Genomic DNA, 27,432 nt, shown 5'->3' with positions numbered 1-27,432 from the left:
GATCAGACAGGATCTGATTCTTGAACATGAGCAACTGCAGAAAACATGCAAATCCTTTAGGATGTCAGCTGAAAAACTACCTTTAAGAACTCAAAAGTTTTCTAGAAGAGACTTTCTATATTCATGTCTAGGTGAAAACATCAGTCACAACAATTTAAAAGACCACTGGCTAGCAACCAACTCTAAATGACTGCTGTTCCTCAAGGAAACAGGGTATAAAAATATCTCGACAGGAGAGAAGCAGAACTAAATAATTCTACTGCGAAGCATTTAATACTGACAGCCTTAAAACCTCAGGCTTCGTTATTGTGTGCGTATTCTGACTTCTGTCAACTCTTGGAGGCAGCTAAGTGGCTCACTGCATTGCACCGTGGGGCCTGAGCTGAGTCACCAAGAGGGCAGAAAGGCAAGTTTTGAAATAAACTGAATGTGTCATCCCTGCAGGACAGCTGCATATTTTAGCTGGCCATAATGCAAATTACTCTTCTATCTTTATGATGTACAATTAAAACAGTTTACTAGTGTCTAGAGCTTTATTAGTGCATACAAGAGCTATGCAGGAAAGTAAACCCAGAGGAAAAAAATAAAAAGCACAGCTCAAAATAGCAACAAAGAGAACTCTTTAAAGGAACAAATTTCAGTGCCCTTGGGGAAAAAAGATATTTTGATGTCTTCTTTCTCCAAATCTGGACAAAAGTCCAAAATTTTGAAATCTACTGTCAATTAAAAATAAAAATTCAAAATAAACAAAATTATATCGATGTCAAGGTTATGGTTTGATCACTCCATTTGCTATTCAAAATATAACACATTTCAAAGTTATTCCAAACAAAAACATTTCATTTTTATCTCAATAAAAGCAAAATTTTCAATGTTTCAACATTCTCTGAAAACTGTTTCCAATTTTTTTCTCAAAGAAAATAAAGATTGAAATAGGTGTTCCTGTGCAAAGCTCCCATTTCCAAAAAGCAGCATCTTCTGCTGAAATGAAGAGAGTGGCATCTTCTGGTGAAGTAAAAATACTCACTCAAAACATTTAACCAGCACTTGTAATAAACCAGCAGTATTCTGGCCAAGTATAGAATTGTCCATTGTAAAAAAAAAAAAAAAAAAAAAAAAAAAAGTCTTTTGTAAATAGAAAAAATAGAAAAAGTTTAAATTTGTGAATTCATTATTTTGTTGATGTGAAACCCTAAGACATTGTATATTTGTTGAGATTTCCCTTGTGGTGATTATACTTCAAATTCTGATATACAGTCACCATTTCTGTGATGTGATCTTGACCCAGAAAAGCATTTTTGTGTTCATTCAACGTTAAACACACAAGTTTAAACACTTGAGCAATGATTTCTCAAGTTGAGCACCCACATCAGTGCTGTGATGGACAAGGATTATCTTCCGTTAGTCAAATCATCGTTAGTCAAATGTATTACAAAGAACCTCATTTTCAAAAACTTGAAAGTGATGAATTGCAAAACTGTAATTAATCAAGGTTGTTCAGTCAAGCCGCTATGATCTGCTGATCTTTTCCTAGGAATGTAGCAATTACAGCATAAAGTTGCATGCTGTGAAGTCGCATGTTGTAGGTGGACATACTAGATGAATATTTCAGTTCTTCCTCATGTTCTTTAACTTAACCTACGCGCAACTGAAAGAAATAAGCCTACCTTTCTTTCTCTGTTTCAGATTCTGATGAAACAACAAATACAATGCAATCTAGATTATGAAGAAATTACTGTCTATAGAGAAAACATTCAGAATATGATTTTGAGTTACACTACTGAAATTGTTACATATCCAAAGCAGAGTTAAAGAGAGAAAAACCAAATCTAGGCAACAATTAGTATTTAAGATTTTATTCACATTAGCATATGAACGGTCTACATAAACATGGCATTTGGCTTTGATTTTATAGGGGTGTATGCGTATATACATGCCCATGTGTGACTGTGCAAGATCCCAGTAAATGACAGAAATGTTAGCACACCACACAGCCAAATCTTTTTGATTAACATTCCAAGACTTCTTCCAAGTAGTTATTATAGTGCATAGTTTGCTTTTGAAATCAAAAAGGCAATCCATGCATAAAGCACTGCCCTATAAAAGCTATCTGTATGCATTTCTAGTTTATTACACCTGATCTCTGAGCATTTCCCAAAATATTCTGCCTTTTTCAGTATGAAAAGTGATAAAAATACAAATGAAGTATATTTCTCCCAGGCACAATATTGTAAAAAGCAATACTAGTTTACTGAGGTGGTAGTTAATTAACTTTGGCATCTGTGGACAGGTCTAAGTTGTTATGTACACTGATTATTATGAAAAGAGCAGGAAGTTAAATCTTCTCATCACCCTGGCATTTCAATACATAGTTATATCTGTGTTCTGATATCAAGCTCCTTACAATTACCTTCTCTAATTACAAATTAAACACAATCCCATTCCACACAGCAAAACTGGAATATATTCATTTTACATTAAATATCTGAATTTCTGACTCCTTTAAAATAATACAGCTTTGCCACTGACTTCAATGTGTCTGAATTTCACTCATTGCGTTTCCTTCTGCTAATGATCACAGCCTTCAAAACCATTATTTGTTCCTAATGCAATAATGTACATTAAATTAGGAATGGTATAGGCTAGACTAACGGAAACTGATAATGGGTCCACTTAGGAATTTTTTAAACATAATATTTCTCTACTGACTGTGCAGTTTTTGGGGGTTTTTTTGGTCCTTTCGTTAAATATCTTATACTGATTAGAGTATCATTGCTCCAGATTTAGCCTAGGGCATCTGTCCAACAGTTGGGAATGATATATTTTCCATATGTACTAGAGAAATGGGAAATGACAATTTCTCAGCCAAATTAGGAGCATGCAACAATTGCTTAATACCCAGGTTTATTTTATACTCAAAAAGTCTTGACTCTGTCTCAGAAAAAAAGGGCAAGTAACACAGACACCTTTCATCTAATCTGTGGAAAGGAGACTGAAAGACATTACACATTTCTTTGTAGATCATCATCATATATGAAGCATTGATAGCTTTCAGAGTGCCTCATACAGCGTATCACCTCACCTCCTTACCCATGTGTACTGCATGCTGAAAAGGCAGCATCATTCTTTCCTACTTCTCAGCAAGTTTCGCTTAGCAAGTCTGTATACATCAGGTGTAATTATCATAACACATCCTGAGAGTTTGCAGACAGAGCACAATGCCTTCTGCAAAACAACCCTAGACTTAATCATCATTCCTCACTTAGAGCTACTCAGTTTCTCATTTTCAGTTCTCACATTAAAAAAAAAAAAAGTAATGAGAACTCAGTAATGAGATCTAAGCAGCCTATCCCCCAATTAAAGTATGAAGAACCTCACTTGGTGGTAGAGCCTCATCCACTCTCTGGTACCGGCTAACATCCTGACGTACCGAAGGCAGCGACCTCAAGGGCTGATGGCCATTGGCTTGAGCACCTAGAATCAAAATGCCCATGAATTATTTTTCAGTCAATACGAGAAAGCCCCCAGAGTTCTCTCTAAAGTGAATAAGAGGTGTTAAAGCTTCTGTATCACATTTTAGGATACTCCTAATACTCATCTGGCTTTTCAGGCAAAATAAGTTATGTCTACAGTTTAGGGCAAATGTTTTCTCCAGCATGCTCTGCAACCGTAGTCCTGAAACTGTCACCTCTTGGGGCATGCTGCAACCCCCAATGACCAAGGGAAACTGGGGCACAGAACAGCAGTGTGTGCCTGAGCCATGGCCCAGCAAGTGATAAAGCTCTGGCTGGTCACCGCAGAAACCTGCTGCAAGACTCAAAGGTGAAAATCCACGGACCTTCCTTGCTGCAGCTACGCTGATCTGCAAAACATGATGCAATCTGACACCTACGAAAAAGGCCCCTTAATGTCTACAAGATCATGTAAAGGAATATATTGACAGTATTTTAATAAGGTATACCAAAATTATTCTTTCTAAATCAAAGACCTGTTATGAAGGAAAGAAATAAAAAGACGTAAATTCCCCCCGCCCAATAAAAGCTTATAACCAGTAGAGAACTAAACAGTGTTTCTCAAACTAAGTTAATAAGTAATTTCACTAGAAAAATTTACACTTTGCTTCATAAAACACACACCAAGTAGGCTGATAGTATAGATATGTTGCACCCACAGCCCCTCTGGATATAATAATAGGCAATAAGATCTGCCCAATATTTCCATGATATAAGCAGGTGTAGAATTTTATTTTGTACTTTTTTTTTTTTTTTTTTTTTTAACAGAGTATGTACTATTGTTCCCTGAGATTTCTGGTGCAATTTAGTACTCTCAAAACTGAAAAAATAATTTGCTCTTCAGGAATATTTATTTAATTTCAATAAACCTTTATGGTAGAGATTATTTACTATAAACATATCCAGAACAGAATGAACTTCAAAAGACAGGGAAAAGATCCCAAACTTCAGAAACATTATCAACAAGATGCATCTAACAATCCTACTTGATTGCACCCACTTGATGACATCCACCTCAATCCCTCCACTCAAAGAAAGGGAGTGAATGAATCCATTGTGAAACGCACTTGGGAATGATCTATTGTGGACACATTTCTATTTTCAATGAACTTAATGACACACAAAATTCTCAAGTGATAAAATAATTTTACAACTGGTGAACATTTTAATATAGTTAACATGAGTAATGCATTCCTCTCCCCTCATGGTTCCAACTGCACTAGGATGTGTCTATACAGATGAGGAACTGGAAAATATAGGCTAATCAGCCTGAAGTGCAACCAAAAACTGATTTTTTTTAATTATCCTTGTGGTTGTTTGCTAAAATATACGTGTATTTTTTTCACCTCATAAACAGTCCAAAGAAAATATAAATTCATTTGTATTTCATAGTTTCCACACTTTGTTTTTCCCTTGTTACCTTTTTGATTAACCAACAGGGTAATACTGCAGAATTCTTCACCCTTATCACTACTCTCTCAAAAATTAAATTTTTCCAATTTCAAAATAAACATATCCTGGATATTTTGGTTTTGAAAAAAGAACTTTTTCTTCATTTTAAAATCCCTCAGAGCCTCTTGAATAAAGAAATAAACCTCAAGGGAACAAAAAAATCTTGAAAGATAATGAGAATTGAGAGATTAAGATTTTTATTTTCAGTTGTTCATTTTTTAAATAATTTTCAATGGCTGCAGAAAGGACAGGCAACTTCAGACCGTGCCTCCTGCAGATATTACCTCCAGTAGCTCCTTCAACCTCTGCTGTGGCACCCTCACAAGCTGCTTGGGCTCCTTCAGTTTCTTCATCTTGAGACTGGCTATTGGCAGCTGCCGCCTGCAGGCTACTTCTTCTTTGCCAAATTTCTTCTGCTTCCTCTTGGTCTTGCAATTCACCTGCTTCAGCCTCCTGTACCTCCTCCTGAGGGACCTGTACTGCAGGTAAAGAGCCAGAAGTACTTGTAGAGTCCTGTGTTTCAGCAACAGGCTCAATTCTAGCCACATCAGTGGCACAAGCTGCCTCTTCCTCTTCCTGAGAAGAAAAGGCTGGAGTCTCCGGAGACCTGGCACTTTCAAAAGAAGAACACCGCATTTCAACTGAGGAACGTCGCATGGTTGCACTTTCATTGCAAGAGCTGTCTGCCCCTTCCACATCACTCTCCCCTTCTGGCCTGGTACTAGCCTCACTGACACTTTCTGTGCGAGCAGGATCACTCTGCTCAGTTTCTGATGACACCTGGGAAGGTTCAGACCCTTGATCAATGGATTCTGTTTCACTAGCACCTCTTCTGCTCCCAGCAGCAGCAGCAGCAGCAGCTCCTGAGTCCACACTGCTAGGAGGCTGCTCTGCCTCCTGAGCAGCACATAACTCACTGCCAGCCTGTTCTGCTGGTGTTTCACTTTGAGAGCCTTGTGGGCTTTCACCTCCTGTCACCTGTGATGGTGGAAGCTCTTGGAGAGTCTCTTGCTGGTCATCAGTTGATTGCAAAGGAGCTTCAGAGGCTGAAGCATTTTCATTCTCTGCAGGCCCTTGCATTACCTGATCTGACAAGTAACTTGAACCATTTCTTTCAACACTTCTTGTAGCACCATTAAGCATCACTAAACCACCATCATCTTCCAAGGAGGATGGAAAACCCAGGTCTTGATGTAGCTCATGCTCTTCTTCATCCGAGTCAATGTGAAGCATAGCATTAAGTCTTGTGTCAGTAGGGAAGCTACTCCTCAGTTTTGGGGAGGCCCCAAGGGGACGCTCACCACAGGCAGATGTCCCAGGTCTGGGATGATTATTGTGTTCTATTGCATCCAGATAGTCATTCAGAGAGTCCTGACGACCTCTGGTAGGTGATGATCTTGAAGCAGTGGAGGTTAACTCATCCTGGTCTGTTTCCAGAATTGTACTAGTCCTTAAAGGGTGTTTGGGAATTGCTTCTCCAGAAGATTCCTCAAGGACTGGCCCATTGGAACACACTGTAGATGTATCGTGATGTCCTGCTGGCATGTCCTCATCATCAGAGGGGCTCCCCAAGTCTCCATTGACAGAGTTCACTCCCAGCAAAGTGCCCACTGTTTCTGGTGAAGCATCTGCAGAGAAACATACAAAGACCAAACATGAAACACATGATGTAGTTACAGACAATTAATTCCATTTTCTTTGAATCACAGGAGTGATATAAAAATACACATCTTTCAAGATGTCTGCTTACTTCAATCAGACAGCTAAGCGAAGAAAATACAATTATATCAATGCAGGCATCTACAACAATGACAGAACTTTCTCTATATAAGTCTATACTATCTTGTAGGATAAAGGAAGTTGCGAATTATCACTGTAAAGGATTCCCATCCTGCTTTCAAATGGCACAGCATTGTCCAGCATCTTGCAAAACTGTCTGTAAAGTCAACTCCACAATCAAGGAACCAGTTTTTTACAGCACATCTCTTGTTTTCAAAAGCAGGATTTACACAAAGGCAGACACTAATGCCATTTGTCATTATGTCCTCAGCAACATGCAAACCAACATCTGAGATGACATGAGGAATCACAAATTGTATACAGATATCAAACTCTACCCACATTTGTTTTAAGTTAGTTTATAGGACTTTTTCACTGTAAAGAACGGGAATCTACCTAAAAAAACATTATTCTGTATTAAGTATGTTACAGCAATAAATATAAAAGGGAAAATGAAAGCGAGCCATCTCATTTGAGAGATGAGATGATAATTCCCCACATGGGAATTAAACAGCACAGAGTTGAATAATCCAGCTATAAGTGCCTGTACATTTGTGCAAGAAATTTAAAAATGAAATCACTAAACTGGAATGGCTGGCAACAAACAGATCTTAATACAAGAGTGTTTTTAATGGTGACAGAGCAAAAATTAATGAGATACAGGACCCACATAGCTACAAACAAGGCAGGGATGGTTTTATAAAGTTAAAAGATAGGGCAATATTTCACTACCAGAAAGATTTTACCAAGTCTAATGAAGTAGAATTTAAGCACATATAGGCCTAAATAGACATACATTATGTCATACACATGCAACTGTACTAGCAATGTTCTGCTACTTGCCTTCAGGACAGGAAAAAAAGGGAAATAAAAGAATGGCTTAATGGAAGCATGTATTCTTCTAACTGTAACAGATATTCTCAGTTCTGAGCAGGACAGAGTCCTGTAAAAGGGGAAATGACAGGGTGATCTGCATGTACGCTAGCAGAGGAGGAGAGCACGAGTGGAACCTCACTTGCAACTGTTTATTTCAGCTGAAGGTAGCCATCGTATGTGCCACAGTGTGATCAGAAACAATGAATCAGATTAACTTATCTGCCTCATAAAATGAGAATACATCCATTTAAAATATAACTATAATAAAACAGAAGAACAATAGGATAAGTATTGATATTTTAACAATAGCATCTCCAAAGAAGGACTTGAAATACCTAAAATTTGACTCCCGCTAGAAAAATCTGTAACATAGGCACTGTACACAATTGAGAATTACTTATCATAGAAAATCCTAGAAAGAGAAATACCATAGAAATTCTCTCTATACAACTATCTAAAGATCCAGATCACTGACAAATTCTCACCTTCATGAACAGAAGATGTGATTTCCACTTTGAACTGCAGATATCCACTTACATGATCAGCTGGGAGCCTTCTGCCAAGATTATAGCTGAGAATCTGGTCTCTGCAAAAACAAAGATATTGGTCTTTATAATTTTAACTGCTTTATTTTTACTTTTCCAGTATTTTATATCAGACATTCTTATCAGATAGAGTCAGCATGCACTGACTCTACTGCACTCTTAAAATTAGTCTCAAATTGTGGCTTGTATGGAGAAGGACAAACACCAGCAATGCCCTAAAACACCATTAGTTAACAGATAAAATAACCTGACACACTACTTTTTATCATTTCCAAATATAGATTGTGCCCCAGAAATTCTCATACATCCCTAAACTTGCTCTTAATTCCAAAAGAAACCAAACTGTAAAGGAACCCTTTTCCTCTACCTCCTCCCTCCCCCAAATTAAAACATTTATATTTTGTAATTAACAAAACCTTGTCATTTTTGAAAACATTCTGCCCCCTTGTGGCTTTTACTGTACACAAAATTCCCAGCTAATTTTTTCATTTTCGATAAAGCATGTTCCTATTTAGAAAAGCTTTTAATGCTTGGATTTAACTTCAAATATGTGCTTACAACTTGTTGAATTCAATGGGACTCAGACTTGATCAAGTACTTGTATCAGCTTGGGACTTAGGATAAGATCCTAGGCTACACATTCTTATTAGGCACAGCCATAATCCAGAGCCCACGGTTTCCTCCAGCTCAGCTGAGGCAGCTGAGGGGAAGGGAGGGTCCTCTTGAAAATCTCCCTGGGAAATTAGCACTATTTATGCAAATAAATTTACACTGGTATAAACATTTCTCCTCTACTGGGAGCATTCTTATTGCAACATGAGTGACAAACTAAAATGAATTCTTCTAAGCAAAGTTCTGCAAGGTAATTATACAAATAAGCTGCAGCAGTTTGCATCCAAACATTAGCTTTTAGCGAAAAAAGTCCAGAGTGGACAACCTAAGGCAAAGCAGACTCCTCAGGATGCTCTAGGGGCCACAGTGCACCAAATTACTGCAGCATCTGTGTCGCAGATTCATCGCTCCGTACTCCAGTTGCAATTATGCAGCTAGACTTGGGGCATCCTCAGAAGATTGTCATTTGAGATTTCCACAGGTCTGTGTGAGGTTCACACTACTCTAGGCCGATCAAGATCAGAGCAGGCCATGAAATGAATAACGCCTGCTCTGGATTCAGTGAATCAATACTAGTTCATTCTCATGCTTACATATGATATTTTCTATGAAATTCAAAGCCACTTGCCCATTTCACTGTGCAAACTTGGGAGCTCGACTGACAGCTAATTTTAGGCCTGAATTCTAGCACCATCTGTCTGAAGAACGGCTGGTTCCAGAATTCACCCTTTCATTAACACTAATCATTAATACGAGGAGGGGCAAATTAAGTGCATGGCATACAAATTTTCAGACTTCATTCATGTAATCTTTTCAAGTTTACACTTTAACCTGTCCCAGCAGAGGGTTTCAGTTGTCCTTAATGTCACCCACAATGAAGAGGAAGAAAGCAAAAATGTTTTACTTGCTTGACAAAAAATAAAATAAAAGAATAATGGCAACTGATTGCATATGTGCTTCATTTCTGCTTCATGTCTGTATTACCCACTCCTTTCCTTTACAAAGTTTCTGGCTAAAGGACTGTCTGTCTTTAGGATACCTAGGAAAACAGAACCCTGATAACTGCTTGGCACACAAAAAACACAAATAGGCATAAATTACAGATAGAAGCAAGAATATCTGCAAGACTTACTTAAAGTCTATTCTAACAGCAGCATGGCAAAAGCAAACTGAATACTTACCCAGGTTCTTCCTACATATTTATTATACACCCCTTTCTTTCCTAAAAAAATCTGATTTATCAAATATACATAACTGAAGTATGGAGAAGAAAGCTGAAAATCTCTTCCAGAATTTTTGGTTTGGGGGGGGAGGGGGAGGTAGTAGAAAAGAATTGAGCACATATGGATGAACACAGCAAACAAAGTAGGTAGTTCCCAGACTTCACACCATGAGAAATCGCAGGACAGAAAAACATTTGGGGATTTAGCATGGAAATGAACACCCTGAACCAGATTTTGAAACAAATCTATGTCACCATGCTGTTCCCGAGTATCTAGCAGTGTGCAAATTTATTAGAAAAAGCTCCTTGCTCCAACTTATAACAATTTGTTGAAACTCAGAGATGAAACATTTCTTAGTAAAGTTAGATTGCATGTACACCTGAACTGCACTTGGATACCATTACAAAGCATATGGGCAGGCCTTTCTTTCTTTCTTTCTTTCATTTTCTTTTAAACAAATTCTGTATCAGAAGACACCATCAGAATTTTAAGCTACCCTTACACTTTTATTCTTATTTTACTTACCAGTGTAACCACCACTTTGGAAATTTAAAGCTGAAAACTGTTTTCAAATTGAATTTGCTTTTCTCCATTTATGCAACTTGTTATTTTGATGGGAATATCTGTGAAAAAGGAGGCAGTAGTTTATATCCCGCTTTTTGTACAAAAGCGTGATGATACTGCCATGCTCTTAAGCTCTCAAGGAAGAAAACATTCTTCCATTCTTCCTTGTGGGCCTCATCCCCACTTAAACTTAATGGAGACACATTAACTTTGGTGGACTTTGAGTTAGGCCCGATACAAAACATATTTGAACAATTCAGTTCCTCCCATTGTCTTTTGAGGAATTATTTTTTCTACCTGATTTGTTAAATATAGCATATAAAGGTCAAAAGATTCTGGCAAAATAACATACTGTACAATACTGTTTTTTCTTAAATGTAAAATTATATTTCTGCACACACTGCTGCACCTCCAGTCATTTGCTTCACACCAACATATCACAGTGCCCAACTGTGAAGTTGTTGTCTTAGACTCTTCTCAGTGCATATTGTAGCCCAGTTTGATCATACATTTGACTGTATTCTGATCCCTTCCAGTGACCAGTCTGAAGCTTAAAAAAAAAAAAAAACTCAAAATCTCAAAAACGTGTTTCTTTAAAATACTACAGATAGCCAACAAAAAAAAAAACAGATTTTTTTTTTAAACAGCACAATAGATTTTTAATTTTGAGTCTCATCAGTGCTCTGTTCACAGTTGCTAAGGCAATTTTAGTGGTGTAATATCACCTACATTCTGAAAAGCAACCAGCCACAGCCTTGCAGTTCTGCTCACTTAGCTGAAGGGATATTAAAACTCTGATTATTAAACTGACAATTAAAAATGCTTTAAGTGTAAAAGTAGTGAGAAAATAAAATCTGCTTGTTCTAAAGAATTTGCACACAATCGTATAGAACTGTGCTAAACAGTAACTTGCTTCTGGGTTAGTTAGCCACAGGTAAAAATTGTTTGTGTAAAGAAACTAAGTTAGAAACAAATTACACACACGTATACACAAACATGGGTACATTCAGAACAGGCTAAGAAACAGATGTTTTCCAATCAGGCAATACGGCTACATATTCTTAGTAAAGATATTTATTAAATTTCCTAATACAGATTCAATAGGTCTGTAAAGAATTAGCTGGATAAGGCTGCTCTGGGCCAGTATCCCAGATGCTGAGTCTCACTGATCAGTGAAAGTTAGCATTAAAAATTTTACCCAATTGCATGTCTCTCCAATAGTCTCTGAACTGGTATGGTTAACTTCCCAAGAAAGCGCTTGATGATTGGACGACTCTTGGCAAATTTGTCTTTAACCTCAATTTCCAGGACATCTGTTAGAAGTGCAACAAAAGAATATTTCTGGAAGGAAAGAACATATTTGACACCACATCAATATACCTTTATTCAGAAAGTATGAACATAATTACTACCAGTTTGCAGTGAACTCCAAAAGCAATAACTGATGAGTGCAGCAGTTTCCATACTGCAGAACAATGTCAACAACATTTAGTAAGAACTGTATTTCCGCACATATAATCAGCCTCTCAGAAAGCCCATGCCTTTACCGTTCCTCAAAAATAAGTGCTCAGGAGAAAACCACACTGCAGGAAAGCACTTTGGTCCATGCCAGAAAGGAGGAACCAGTGTATCCTAATGCTTGCTTCAGTTTAGACAGTAGAAAGTAAAAGGAGAAGGAATCCTTACTGTACTATGCCAGGGAATAGAAGAGTAGCAGCGTCAGTGCAAGGGGAAGGAGGAAAGAGTCTCTTTCCAGGCTGTGCTTCAAGAACTTCCCTTCTGTCACCACAGTGTTGCTGAGTTAATTTTCTGTGTACGTGACAAAGTCAGAAACACACAGTATTTTTGTGAACACTGGAACTAAAGGAGCAGAATTTCATGTAGATTTTTGATCCAAAGTTCACAAATGTTCTCAATGAACAGTGAAAGGTGTTAAGCTTCAACCGAAGCTTTTCCTGCACTTGGGGCATTTATATCACATGGTGCTAATTTACAAATGATTTCCTGATGTCTAATAAAGTCATTCTCCCACCTTTCCTTCAGAGGGAACACTATCACAGTCACACCTTCAGCCTAGCATTCATTTTCACAAAATTTATGAATACTTCATCTCCAAGATCTGCGTTGCTCTGTCAAACTTGACTGAAGATGGCCGAGAGATTCAAAACCGGTACAGGGGCAGATATATGAGCGTGCGTGCGCGCACACACACACACACACACACACGCATGCATGCACAGCATGCTGACAAACTCCCTTAGGAACACAGGTTTAGAAACCAAAGATTTTTTTTCCTCTAGATTATAAGATGTTTCAAACAAACAAAAAAGTATGGGTCAAATCTACTCAGAAAAGCCTATGTTATCCTCCATTTTTAGGATCTCGGAGCAAATCACGACTTCAGTACAATGGCTAATGTACGTCTAGCTGGATAGCTAAAGATGTATCGAACAGAGTACAAAACAAGCAAAAACCCTTCAGCTCCACTATAGACATCAACTAAATATATTCAAAAACAGCAATTAAATTGGGTCAGGAATAAAATCACTTTCTTATGCAGCATAAATGGCAGAGTTGGGATCCTGTGATAAACAGAACTTAAAATTTGTCACTCTCAGTTTGCTATAAAATTGCATATCATTTTTCAGAAAGGAGTAGAGGTAAAAAAGGATCAGTTCTGCACCACTAGTCCAGCATATGTGATGGGATCATGAGTTGGTATTGTCAGAGCATTGCTACGGGGAAGATCCAGCAGTTAAAGCAAGATGATGTAATGTATGCTCCAGTGAACATTATCACTTTTGCAATAAGCTGCAAAAACAGGGGACTGAAGGAGAAGGATGGGGAAAAACATGAGTAGATTTTCCTACAGTCTACTAGATGGACAGACGGAGAGGCAGACAAAAAGAATATGAATCGATTTAGAGATTAAAACTCTCAAACTCTGAAGTCTTTCACAAATCTACAGTCTTTCTCTCAACCAAGCACTCAAGAAGCAGTGCTAATGCTGGCCCTGCCCTGTCCTGCTTTAGTGCTTGTTCGATTTGCTTACAAGTTGTGGAAATATTCTCCAAGCCCACTCACTGGTCCTCAAAGACTACGGACTTCTGCCATTATGGAGGGGTTTATTTCAACACCATTTCCCACATAACCATTTCTCTTCAAAGGCACAGCTTTGCTTGTGCGCTGAAGCCAGCTGTGGGACCGCATTGCTCCCGCTCCCTCCCTGAGACCTGCACGGCTTACCCAGTACAAACAAACCTGGAAAAGTGGCTTCTGCCAAGCTGCCTTTTTTTCTCCTTGCTAGGTGGTGCTGTAATTCCTTCCTGGGCTTTCCTTTCTACAGCAGCACATACAGTACACCAAAGAGCATCCCGCCTGCCTGACAAAACAGAAACCTTGCCAACTGCTATGTGCAACGAGAGCATCGTTTCTGAATGAACAGTGGCTGCAGTCACAGAGTATGAATGCTTGCTTATTGCACCTTTTCTTAAAGAGTCTTCTCACAACATATAATCCATTTTAATTAATTTATTCTTGCAATTTCAAGGAATCTACAGGGTTGCTGAATGATTCCAACTCTTGTTAGCAGAGAAGGGAAGGAAAACCTCACAGCAGTGCAGCTTAAACACACAGCTTAAACATGCAGATGATAGCTGTTTGTGTCCAACAACAGGGTTTCCTGAATTACTCTAATTTGTGTGTCATTTTAAATCACTAGCTACAAAATAGGCTCGCAGCCTTCAGACAGTCAGGACCAATGCATAAAGAGGAAAATATAAGCCTTGTACACTGCATCAGCTGGCAGACAGCTCTTAAAAGGCATACATTACCTCTCTGTGCCAAATAGGATTAGTTGTGTTACTGATGATAGTCGACCTTCTTTCCTGACCATGATGAGCAAATGTAGGAAATGTACTTTTCTTGCCTGGCTGAATGGACATCTTTAGATAAGGATCAGGGTTGAAGAACATGCCTTTTTTAAGTCCAACTGCTCTAATATCTTTAAGCAAGAAAAGAAGGAAGAAAAAAAGAATGCAGTAATTAAAACTAGTTCATGAAGTGGCATATTCCTAAAATATTACCCAGGAAATCAGTTTACCCTAAACCACTAAATAAAGCAACTTAACATTAGTCATACAGTAACTGGTGCACGGAAGATAGTTAAAGCAGGAAGTCAAGTGTTTTCCCAAGAGACTATAGAGAGGAAAGGTATCAATATCCTCATTTACATTCTGGCCTCCAGTCATTTGTAACACAAAATATAGCATGAACTTTTAACTTACACACAAATGTTTTTCTCAGTACTTAAGGTATTTCCACTCTTAAAAAACCCACAGTACTTGCTCTGTTTCTGGATGAGGGAAAGCGACTAAGATAAAAAACTGTATAGGAGGTAACACAGTGAACTCATGCTTTCTCAGAGTTGAGACTTTGAGAAACACAGTTTCAAATATTCATTAACAAGATTGCTCTGGACTATGATGCACACTCTCCCAGCTTGGAGGAAGACAAACTATCCCACACCAAAGGAGGCAAGGTCTTCTGAAAACGCTTCTTTCCATCTATGGAAAACTTTGTACTGTAACTTCTTGCAACTTGCCATAATAAGGAATGGCTTTGTTGGATGCATATTCTCATGCCTAAGGACATTAATGAGTGCATGAGCTTCAATAAGAGCAAAAAGAAAGAGGGCATTTTTAATAAAATATTAGATTTTAAACTTAACTGTAAAACATTTCTCTGTTTAGGCTTGCTGTAGCAAAAGATTTTTTTGCCTTTCTCCATTAGGTACTCTAGCATGTAGCAAGCAGTCTTCATGACCCTACTGCAATTGGAACATACACACTTAGATGAGCCATTTATACATGAAGGCAAAATTCAGTGCACTAAAATGAAATGCCACACCTATGGATTCAGTTAAAAAAAAAAAATCCTACCTAATGTTCAGAATTAAACTGCATAGTAGAAATACAATGAAATAGCAAGTAGCTCCCTTTAAAAACATCAACTCTGTATGCACAACAACAGCAAACATGCACAGAGCTCTCTATCATGATCTCTGAACTAAAGCCATTCAGAAACTGCTTTGCCAGGAGAGAGCACAGAGATGCTTCTGACAAAGGCAGCCTGCTGTGTCCAGTGGTGCATGGCAGTCCACCAGCTGTGAAAGGCGAGACAACCACGAAGAGACTAAGGCTCCCTAGCAATGAAAAGACACACTGTTTTCCCCCATTTAAAAAAATATCTACATGATTTAATTTTATATCAGTCTACACAAGCACAGATTACGAACCTGTAAGATCTCCAGGCATGAAGCAGATGATTTTTCAATTCCATTAACAAACTTATTTCACACTGATTTGCTAATATGGTAATATACTATACAATGTTACTAATGATGTATGAAATACACTGTCATGATTTATAAATGGCACCTAGTCAGGAAGATTCAGCCAACCGGCTCACTTAAGTTTTCCTCATTCATTTTAGAGACTGCTATGAAACATCCATCCTTTGCCATCATTTGATCCTCAACAATTTGATGTGTGTTCAACCAAACGTATTTTCTTAAAGTGGTCTTAACAAAGACTTGGAGGGACACACATTTCAAATAACCTTCTTCAAATTGTACCAAAGGAAGGAAAACCAGAGAAATTATTTCACTTGCCTTGTTTTTTTCCCTTCCAGATTCTAGTCTGCAGTTACAGGACAGAAGCACAAGGAATGAGAAATTTAAAGGAAATGCGTAAGTGCCTACAACTATAGCAACAGGTGAATGAAGACACTGTCACCATAGCTCCTTGGGTCCAGAAGCCAATTTATCTGTTTGGTGCTAGAAAACTATCAAATCCTGCCTATGTTCTGCAAAGCTCTCCATATATCTTCTTCTGTATACCTTCCGCCTGACTGCACCAGTGCTTCCCTATCTCCTCTTACATGCCTTCTCTGAAGAAACGTTTTGAAAGTCATTAGTTCTACCCTTGGTTTTTGAATATTCGTGGTCTAGTGCTAATTAAAACAAGTGAGGCTGGTAAACTGTACCCCTCAGCTATTTTTCAGTAGTGACAGCTTAGCTCTCTCTGTTACAAGTAAATATAATTTTTAAACCACCAATTGCAGCCATTGCTTTTTTACTGCTTTCTTCAAAGGGATGGGACAAACTTGCAATTTATTTCGAGGCTAAGTTTTTCACTCTTCAATCTGAGAGGAATTGTCCCTTGGGCAAACTGAAAATTTCTGCACATTTCTCATGCTGAGATCCACCAAATCCATTTCTTTAATTCCTAGAGATTTGCAATTCTAGCTAGTTTTCAACAAACAGAAGTTTCTCCCCCAAAATAACATCTTTCAAGCCACTAGAGTGAACTCCTAGAGAGGCTAAGAAAGAAATGCATTCTGCGTTTGAATATTTTAACACAATTTTTTCTCTTTTTGTAAAAATAATTTGCAAAAACTAGATTGCTTTTTACCTGACAGGGTAAAGCTGACCAACTTCCGAGAGTGCTGGGCTCCAGAAGCACCTTCATCCATGCCTTCTACTCCCATCTGAAGAGGAGAAAAAATAAAGTGTATCCCAGAAGTTTTCATCTGTTTTTATACATGTTTGACAACGATTAGGCAATTGTAGAGTAGTAGGCAGGGGAAGAATCTGACCAACTCCTGACTACTACCCACAGGAAAAGTTATACCATCTGTTTCTAGGAAAACATCTACTATTTATACCATGTGGTGTTAACATACCAATCCTTGGAACCATCAGAACAGAGCATATATAGGCTATTATATGGGAAGAGATGATTAATCAGAAAAAAAAAAAGTATTTTCTTATGGGTTTTGGTTTTCTAAAACTGATCAACAGTATGAATTGGTAATATATACCAAAGTATGAGCTAGCCAGTGATAGTACGTGTAACTTTTGTTGATTTTCACAAACAGAAAGTTTACTTTGCAACAAAAAAGATTCGGCAAAGAGATCACGGATAGACTAACAAAAGTCTTCAGATCTATGAACAAAAAAATATATATATTTTTATATATATATATATTTTTTTTTTTTAAAGAAAAGCATGTCAGTTATCTAACTATGAATGTGATCTAAAAGCTATGCTCATATTTCAGAGATTTTCGGGTTTGGTTTCTACTTTTCCTAACAAGGGATTTCTGTATTACTTTAAAAAAAAAAAAAAGTTTCTCATGTATTAATATGTCCTATTACTATATACACAAGTAGAGTTCTTATGATTAACAGAAGAATTTGCTTTTCAGGAAGAAGATGTGCATCCAGTTAAGAAATTTCAGATAAAAACATTGATGGAATTACATTAAAAGTGAAATGGTTCTGCAGGTAGGCACTGCACTCACTCCCAGACAGAAGAGATTACACAGCCTACTGACAAAGCTTCATCCAGACACTACACTGGCGATATATATACTAGGAATAAAACAGAAATTCATCTGATCTATTCAGCAATAAAATTAAGTTGAATAAAAATTTGTACACCTATGTGTGTCGATAAAGTACGTAAAGCAATATTTAGCAGCTGGACAGTAGTTTAGAAGATGAACTAGAATTTATGGGATTGATAAATTATTTGGGGAGACTTGATAGCCAGGCTAGAATATGGAAACTGTTAAGAAAACAGCTTTGTACTAACTGAAAATGCAACCATACTTTTTCATAAGCAATTTAATATCATTAACTTTCAAATACTTCCCACGATTAGCAAGCACACTGAAAGAACAAAACCAAAATCAGTGTAAATACTGGAGCAAAATCAACAATTGATACTGCAGAATTTCTTTCTTTGTGAAATTCTCACATTTAGCGTAACACGCAGGCAAACAAATCAAGCGCTAAAGGAAGAGCAATGACGTGGATGCCTGACGTCCCGCCAGGGCTGGGCACACGGTGAGGGAACGCGCTGTGACGGGAACTGACACTGTTCACATTCCAGCCCATTTCCTTTTCGCATCGCTCGATTCATGATTCACCATCATTTTCAAGGTAAAACATTTCTCACCACAATGCTCCAAACTCTACTACTTTCCCACCGAGCACGAAATCATTATTGCAATGACTTTGTACGGAGCCCTGAGCAGCAACAGCTGGCAGGAAGATCAGGAGGGCCTCGAAGACACCGCGGTGGCTTGCGGCTCAGCTTCCTCCGGGGAAGCAGCAAGGAGCTAATGCCTGCGGAGCTGACGCTGGACGGGCAGGACCATAGCAACTAGGCATATTTCAGCGCACTCTCTTTCTTTGGCTTCTTCTAACAGGCACTGATTTCTTGTTAAAAACATCATACAGCAACAAAAAGGCCTTCCTCCTTCTATACACGTTTTTCTGCCAAGTCACTGACTCAGTTTATATTAGGTTACTGTATGAATAATATTGCTTACATAGCTAATCATCACTTTTTATGTTTTATAGAAAATATGACTGCCCACGATTCAGTTATAATACAACGATTTATAACTCTATTCTCTAGCAGTTTTACAGCAGTGGAGTCCCCCACAAAGCTGACATTGCTTCAGACATATCAGTGTCACCATTCACTATACACTGTTTTCCAGTTCCATTACGATCTGAACAGCAATTTCAACTTTTCTGTTCAAATTTCCAAATTTGATCCCACCATAAATACTTAGAATTTTGAACTCCAAAAGCTAGCTCACCTGGGAAATTGTAGTGTTCCTGAATGCTAGATCAGACCCTGTTTTTACACTAGAACAGTGTTCAAACGAACACAACAACAGAATGTTAATTGCTTATCCAAAACATAGGACAGACTGAAATACTTGGTGTGATTTGGCTCTCACCAAATGTCTAACCACGTAATACCAAAATTCAGAAATTCAGAAAGATCCAAGTAAGCAGGTAACTTATTACAGATTAAAAAAAAGCATGGATGCGTGCCTTGACTCTTTTACCACAACCAACATTTCTGTAGTAAGAGATGTCACCAGTACCAAGAGAATATGATGTCCTCCATTAGACAGTGCTTAAAGTTTAACTCTGAAAATATGAAAATGGTGTGCAGTATTAACATTTAATAATAGGTATACTTATGTACAACTAATCCAAGATAACACTTTTAGGAAGTCTCATCTGAGCTCTCATATGACATTCTTATCAGGGAAACTAACAGCACACTTGTTCGTTAGAGCTCCATACTGTTAGCACAAACATGTTTACATAGAATTACATCTTCTATCAAGAGTATCAGGGTTACGACCAGTCTCCAGGATACTCAGGACTCTGTGCCGCCTTTCAAAGGAAGCAAAAATTTTAATAGTGATACATGGTTAACTACACAATATTGACCAATGACTGACAAACAGGCTGCAGGTAACTCCCAAAGATATAAATGCATATTGAAAGAGAAAAGTTCAGATGTCCTTTTGTGCAGTGAACTTCCAAAATAATGGTGACTAGTATGACAAGGTCAAGAAAACGTAAGAGTTTTAATGGTTTCTCCATTCCAGTATACTCATTCTGCTTCTCAGTAACGATATAGAGCAGCAAGCAGTAACCCACTGTAAGGATAATTTTGAGCCATCCAAAATATGGCTACCTTATAGTCTGCAATTTAAAAAGTGATACTAAAAACAGGGGTTGTTGAGCTCAATAATTGTAGCACAATTTCTAATGTAAAATATCAAAGCTCATATGCCTGCTACGGACCCATATCATTTATAGTCAGTGACAAAGATCTGGCAATTAAATGACAGTATTAGAACAGTAGTTCTAACAGAAAGAACAAAACATTTGGTAGACTGAGATATAAAATCTAGTATAACATATACAATATCACATAGCCATAACATTCACTTGTATGTAGTATACAATGCTGAAAAAGTAGAAGTGAAAGATCAGAGTAAAAGCAGATTAGCTTGAATAACTTGTGCTCTGCAGTATCTTCAACACTGTAGTTGTCAAGACACTATCCTGACAGATGGGGCATTATGTATTTGGCAGCCAACATCAATGAATCAAATGCACTGTGGAACATTAGGTAAGCTGAATATCTAGCCTAATTGATAATCAAAAGCACCTGGATGCAAGTTTGGAAGACTCTTCTTAGAAAAACAGTATGTAGTCAGTTAAAAGTTTTACATTTATTTTAAACAATTTAAAAATTCCTTTAAAACATCCTCTATTTCAGAAGAAGAAATGTCATAATGAAATTGTAATAAGGAAACAATAACTCTCAATAGAGAATTATCTAAATTTCAATGGTACATGAACACTCAAAGAATCCACTTATTTCTGCAAGAGGAGTGTTGTCAAGTCAGTCTTATTTTTTATATTAATAATTGCTATCTCATCAAGAGCTTAACTTTAAATATTAACAAACAGTAATAAGAAATGGAGACTTTGATAAGGATTCAGTTTTAATTAGATAACCATTGGAAAATGTTTACCTAGGGTGTTAAATTACAGCATAACTGCAGCCTCAAAATTGAAAGCAAGCAAAGTCAAATTCTTAGCAAAAAGATTTTTTTTTAATCATTAAAACTACAAAACTTAGAAAAGTATTTCCTGATTTTGATGATTTTTTTAAGCTATCTCATTTTTTGCAAAAATTGCAGTTGATTGTAAAACTAGGAGATTTATATCGATACGTTTAGCTGATATTTAATATTATCTTCTTACATAGATAAAATGAACAAATAAATAGGCTAAACTTACCATCACAGCAGGGTTTTTCACAGTGATACATGGAGTAGTAGCTCGGAGGGCCCCACTAACACCATGGTAGTATTTAAAACAGATCTTTATTTCAGCTGGAAAACAAAACATTAATCGCATGAAATCCTTGGTGACTGACATTGGGCAAGAGGGAGAAGCGAAGGGAATACATGCAAATGGCGAGTCATAGTTTGCTTCTGTTCAAATGTGTGGGCTGTTTCACCAGCACAGTTTACTGAAACATCTTCACTATAAAAGCACACAACTGTAACTGAAATATATTTTCTCTCAACCTGTAGAAGCCTATCTCTCAAAAAAAAGTGAATAAAGTTTTTAGCTAAAATGCAAGTAACCTCTGCACTTTTTTTATTTTAACTAGATTTCTACTCAGAGTCAGTAAAAAACCAGCAGTGCATTTTTTCCAGTTCTTGCAGTTAAGATGTCCAGTGTCACTAATGAGTAAGAAAGGTCTAAGTATTTACAAACCATGGTTTTTATTAACCCATTTTTTTGTTTTGAACGGATCCAGAGGGGAAGGAAATGAGATTAATATTGAGCTGCGAAGACAAGTCCATTTCAACATAAGAGGGTGAATGTGAATTATTATTTTTTCAACAGACTTGGAAGTTAGAAATCAAAAAATTCGATATGTATTTGTTTTATTCTTAAGTTATTTAATCAGATGGAAACTGAGGCCTCTCTCTACAGCTTTATAAACACAGGTGGAATTAAAGATAGGCTACATCTTGATACTCTATGAAATAGTTAAAGCAACTGATTACTTTGCTTCTCAAATGGAAAGTGCTGTGTAGCTTGTTTAGATGAATGCATTAACATACATTATGCTGACATGATGACTTAAAGAGAGGCATCCTGTTTATGCAATCTAAACAGGCTTCTTTCATATCAAAGTAATAATTCTCAAATAAATTACTTTCCCCTATAGTAACTGTGATTCGCCAAGACAGGATAGAAGGGAGACCCGCATTGGTGAATATGTGCCAAGTGCAGCGAGCTCTTGAGTCGCGGTGGTGGCTGAGGCTACCTGCCTTGCACTTCTTCCCTAACCTTAGAAAAGGGCACAGAGAATAGAATGGCTCCAAGTATCCTTCCACGCACAGTTAAACACAGGTTTGCAGGGAATAAGGACAGAGATTCAGGGTATGTTTATGTGGATTATAATACACCCATATTTACTGCAAGACAATTGTGCTTCTTCCTCTGACTTAATTCTTAGGAGATTGAGGAGAAAAGAAATCATTAGACCATCTATTCTGATCAGTACTGTGCTCTTTGTTGCCCCTTCTCCACTTTACTCACTGGAGGTCTCAGCCACAGGTTACACAGCAAGTTGATGTTCAGATGCAGGATACACTCACCCACTCTGCAGCCACGGCCTTCCTGCCTTATCATCCTGAAGTCAGCCAAATCAAAATTAATTTCATTTGGCTGTGCCTATCTTGTTAGATCATTCTACATGGATCTTTCATTGTTTTTCTCCATTTCCCTAAATTTCATACTACCCACAGATGAAATCAGTAGGTATCTTAGATTTATTTCCAGATCACTGATGAAAATGTTTAAAAGCACTGCATCTTGTATCAACCATCTCCTGCAGAGCCCCACTTTTAAGATCTCCCCTTTTGTGTGACCTGTCAAACCTTCTACTAGTGTTTAGTATGCCAGTCCAAAAATATTCTTGATGGTCGTAATAGACATATCTTGAGGATGAGATAAAATATTACAAAACTCAAGTTCTCAAAGTTGGGGTTCCACATTAGCCCTATAGATATTCTGATGTTCAGATAGGAGTGGAGATCCAAGCATGATCGATCATGGTGGAAAGCTGTAAATAGGCTGTTCAGTGTACTTTGGAAAGGTCATTCTATATGAGTAGGATCCATCATTCAGTGATCTGTTTCCAGAAACACTTAACAGTAAATTAAGCATAAAGCAGCTGGTTACCTCCTCTTCCTGTGTTGAGACCTTCTATTGCTTAAGAAAAAGTAACTTACCTAATTTTCCAGCTAATATTTCTGCTACTGTTTCATTATAATTGGTTATGAAAAAGCCTTACCAAGATATTTGCTACAAGGATCCCTGTCACACTTTGGAAGAAGTTGCATGATACATATGTGAAGGAAGCTTGAAGCACTTAATGTTGGAACATGGGAAAGGGGAACATTTCACCTTGCTTCTGGTCCCACTGAATAGAGCTTAGTTTGCTGCTTGCATTTACTGCAAACAAAAGAGTATTATGCTTAAATAAATCCTGACCTCCGCTGTTGTTTCTCTGTGTTCTCCCAACTGGGCTAAACAGCTATAATTACGGCTGACTTTGATTCTGTGGTATTCGCCCTATCTAGAACAATCTCTCTGTTTTCCTTCTCTGCTGGGATAACTCTTCTGTGAGAGTTTGGTGACGGTTTACCTCTGGGTACAGAAACAGCCAGAGACAGGCACAAATTATAGCATCCGGTTCAGACAGACCAGAAGATGTGCATGAAGGTCTGTGCAGTGCAGTCCCTCCGACCTGGTTCAACAGTATGTCAGTAGTCCTCAAATACAAAACTGCAATGTACCAAACGACGTTTTGAGACAGGCAACATGATTCCTTGAAGGCTGAGGTACTTCATTGCTGTAAGATGAAATGTCCACTTATCCCTATTCAGAGAGGATCAAAAATCCATTCTGCAAGCCTGCTCAGCCAAAAATAATTCTTTTAATGTGCTGCAGTTATAGTTCAACATTCATTTACTATCTTCCCCCGAGAACAAAGAGAAAGCATCTCAGAACAGTCCTTCAAAGGAAAGCATCTGGCTTACAGTGCCACCAGGGACTTACCCAGTAGACAGCTGCTGATCTCACTTCTTCTGACTTACAGCTGAGTTTATACGCACAGTCAAAATATGACTTATCTAACCTGCTCTATTTACCACAAGCTTTAAAGTAAAATTCAAAATACAAACAGGATTTCTAATCACCTACAAAAGTTTATTAGATATGTGTAACAATTTTGAGTCAGAACCTGCAAGTTCTTCCTAAACTGAGGAATTCTGTTGACTGATCAACAATGTCTACAGCTGAATGGGCACATAAGTATTTCCAGCTCACATAAAATTGGAGTTCCAGAGCTTGGGGTAAGTCCTGCCAACTTTCACAAGTGCCTGGCTCTTCATATTGCGTAAAATGAATATATCAAGTAACAAGGATTAAGTCTTGAGTCTTAATTGCATATTGTGAACATATTACAACTATGTGAGAGGATAGTAAGATGACAAACTATTTCACCAAGCCTTCTTCTTTCCAACTGTGTTGGTCAGCTTTACAAATTAAAGACCCACTCTTTGATTTCAGAGGGTTTCTGGAGCTGCTGTTTTTCAGTCTGCCGACAATGACTAATTTCTCAAAATGTATCTCTTCAGAAAAGACCCTAGCAATGGAAAGTCCATCTATGCACTACCATAATGTCTTTGATTACGGACAGCAATTTTTTTACCCATTCTCATTACAGTGGCATGTATGCTCCCCTAAAGGCTGAAATGCAAAGCTAGGAGCTTTTGATCCTCAGATGTCTCTCTCATAATGACTTCTACAAGCACATAGCACTCTCTAATAACTGTGTGTGGCTAGTGATGGAAGAACACAATGTTCAATGCAAGAAATAGATTGAAAGAGGCATTTCATATTAACCGAGTAAAAAAAAACAAACAAAACAAACAACCCCCCCACACACACACAAAAACACAAAAACACCCAGAACTCTTCAGGACTAATTGCTTGAAGTGGTTAGAAAAAGCCAGCCGAGCACTTAGAAATATGACATATGGAGACCTTTTCCCCCACTTCCCGATAGAAGTAGTGTTGATTCGGCTTGGGCCTTGCACAGCCCTACACACATGAACTGCAGAACTGTCGTTTGCAATGAGTTGATGGGATTGACACAAAAGAAGCAGGGCTTGAAATGTGGCATGAAGTTGAAAAGTGGGCAATAGGGCACATGCATACAGACATCACCAAAGTGAATATGGGTTTACAAGATTGGACCTTGCATATAGCAAGAATACAATTCCTTCATGGGACCAAAAACAGCTAGTGTAAATTTTTTCCATAACTAATAATGGTAGAAACTACAATTAATACTTAACAATGAAAGCAATCTCAGTGGAGCCCCCTGTCAACTCACAGTACTGCGGATCTGGCTCTTTGGCATTTCTTGCCTTCTGTTATCAGAGAAACTGTGATTAGAATATTTGTGATTGATATCTGATGGATTCCTGTGCTCCAGATGCATTGACAATTGATAGCTGTGGCTGTCCTGATAAAAACACATCTCAGTTACTACCTATAAGGCCCCATAGAGAGCCCCACATCCATTCCATTCTCAGGGACATTCCTCCAGACATCACATAGTCTGTAAGAAAATTTTATAGCCAGCAGACATTTTCTCTTCATTTAAAAATAGGACAAAATGAAATTTGGGTATCTATGATTCTTTAAAACTTATCACACAGAGCCATATAAAAAAGGCTATGTTAACTAATCAATCTTAACACTCCATAACACCATAATCCCATCTTTCTAAAGCCAATGGCTGTTACCATTTTATAGCCATAGACTTACAGCTCAGATCCATTATATAAAAATGTTGGAATTAACAAAGGGTTTCTGGGACTCAAACACTGACATCTGAATTTCAAAAGAACTTCTGCATGAGATTATAGTGTTGTATTTCTCTCTATGGACTGTGCACTCTTGTCTCATCAGCTTATTCCAAATAATAGCTTGCTTTTAAAACATGAATAATTCCCCCAAGTCCCCCACTTCATCTGTTTCCTGCTTTTCATATTTTATCTTTGTCCAACAAAAAACTGTTTTTGCATAGAAATATACTTGAAATACATAACCACCAACGTATTTATAGAAGAACGCATTCTTTTCCAGGAGACAGATAATTCAGTTCAACAAATTTTTTCCCTTTAAGAACAGTTTGCTCCAGATGCATCCTAGTTAACGAAGCATTTAAATTAAGAGGTGGAGTCCCCCTACACTCCATTTACAAGCAATGGGCAGAGATACCTCCAGAAGACAAGTCGGATCCTGGCCGGGTTACAACAGTCTCGGGGAGATGAACAGCACTCCCTATGAACTGTACGGAAGCTGCACAGCAGCCAATATCCTCGGACACTTCAGATGGACACAAAAAGTTACTTGGGCTGAATCCATGGTTCTCTGCAGATATAAACATATACCCTCAAACATTCAGTGAGCAAAAGTTGATAACGGAGTGACCCATCTAAAAAATAATAGGAGAGCATGTTTCGCAAACCTTAAGAAAGCTTTGGCACTAGAACAAATTAAGTTAGTTTTGCTCAGGCTTTATAAACCTAAAAAGGGAGATGTGATCCAGGGAAAAGGCCCCAGGTTAAACCCTCATTTATCTCAGCTGAACACAACCACTTACTAGACAACTGTAGTGCTTTAGAAGTGCTTGCACATCATTTCAATTGAATGTTTGCCTTATCAGGACAGTTTAAGGAACACAAGCTAGATATTCAGATATTTCTTTACATCATTTTAACCAATTATCTTTGTGATTACATCCTCCTTGTAACAGCACAGCAAACAACAAAACAGCAGAATGCAAGTGCCAGAGTAGGTTGCCTCCAGGTACTTGTCATCTCCCTCAGCAGGTGTATCACAGGATTTATTTTACAGGAGGCATAATAAAAACTCAAAAGTGGCTTAAGGAGACTTACAGAGAGCTTCTTGGATGAACTAGTATCAATAACAGACAACTTAAGTCCCAGCAGTCTCTCTTCACCTAACCTGCTTCAAAGGAAATTACTCAAACAGTTGTTCATAAAATTAAGAGTCCACCTGTCTCCGCCACCAATACTCACCTTGCTATCACTACGAGATAGTCTTAATTTTACTCACAGTCATAAGCATTGCTTATTATATTCCGGTTTGGCAAAGCATTTAATTATAATCTAACTTTTAAGACAAAATACCGGGGATATTATGTGCTTAAGAAAGTCAGCAAGGCTTGCCACAAATTGTAAAAATGAGAAGAGATGTGATTCTGTCTCAGTTACTTCTGATACTCAAAAATAGCTGTTGAGAGACAACAGATATAAATAGCAGAAGTATAACAAAAATATTTCTAACTCAGT

The 27,432-nt window shown here is 37.8% G+C and overlaps 1 protein-coding gene across 1 annotated transcript in view; it reads right to left on the bottom strand.

The window, feature by feature from the left end:
* HECW2 (HECT, C2 and WW domain containing E3 ubiquitin protein ligase 2) overlaps nt 1–27,432 on the bottom strand; it is a 120,971-nt gene that overhangs the window by 51,851 nt on the left and 41,688 nt on the right. The window contains exons 3-9 of the mRNA XM_013952299.2: nt 21,257–21,351; nt 17,037–17,112; nt 14,397–14,566; nt 11,762–11,904; nt 8,105–8,205; nt 5,249–6,592; nt 3,379–3,474 (exon numbers count right to left, since the gene is read on the bottom strand). Coding sequence (XP_013807753.1) covers nt 3,379–3,474; nt 5,249–6,592; nt 8,105–8,205; nt 11,762–11,904; nt 14,397–14,566; nt 17,037–17,112; nt 21,257–21,351 — 2,025 coding nt within the window. The remainder of the gene's footprint in view (nt 1–3,378; nt 3,475–5,248; nt 6,593–8,104; nt 8,206–11,761; nt 11,905–14,396; nt 14,567–17,036; nt 17,113–21,256; nt 21,352–27,432) is intronic.

Source organism: Apteryx mantelli, chromosome 6 (assembly GCF_036417845.1).
Source record: "Apteryx mantelli isolate bAptMan1 chromosome 6, bAptMan1.hap1, whole genome shotgun sequence".
Classification (NCBI taxonomy): domain Eukaryota; kingdom Metazoa; phylum Chordata; class Aves; order Apterygiformes; family Apterygidae; genus Apteryx; species Apteryx mantelli.
This window is presented reverse-complemented; position numbering and strand designations above follow the sequence as displayed.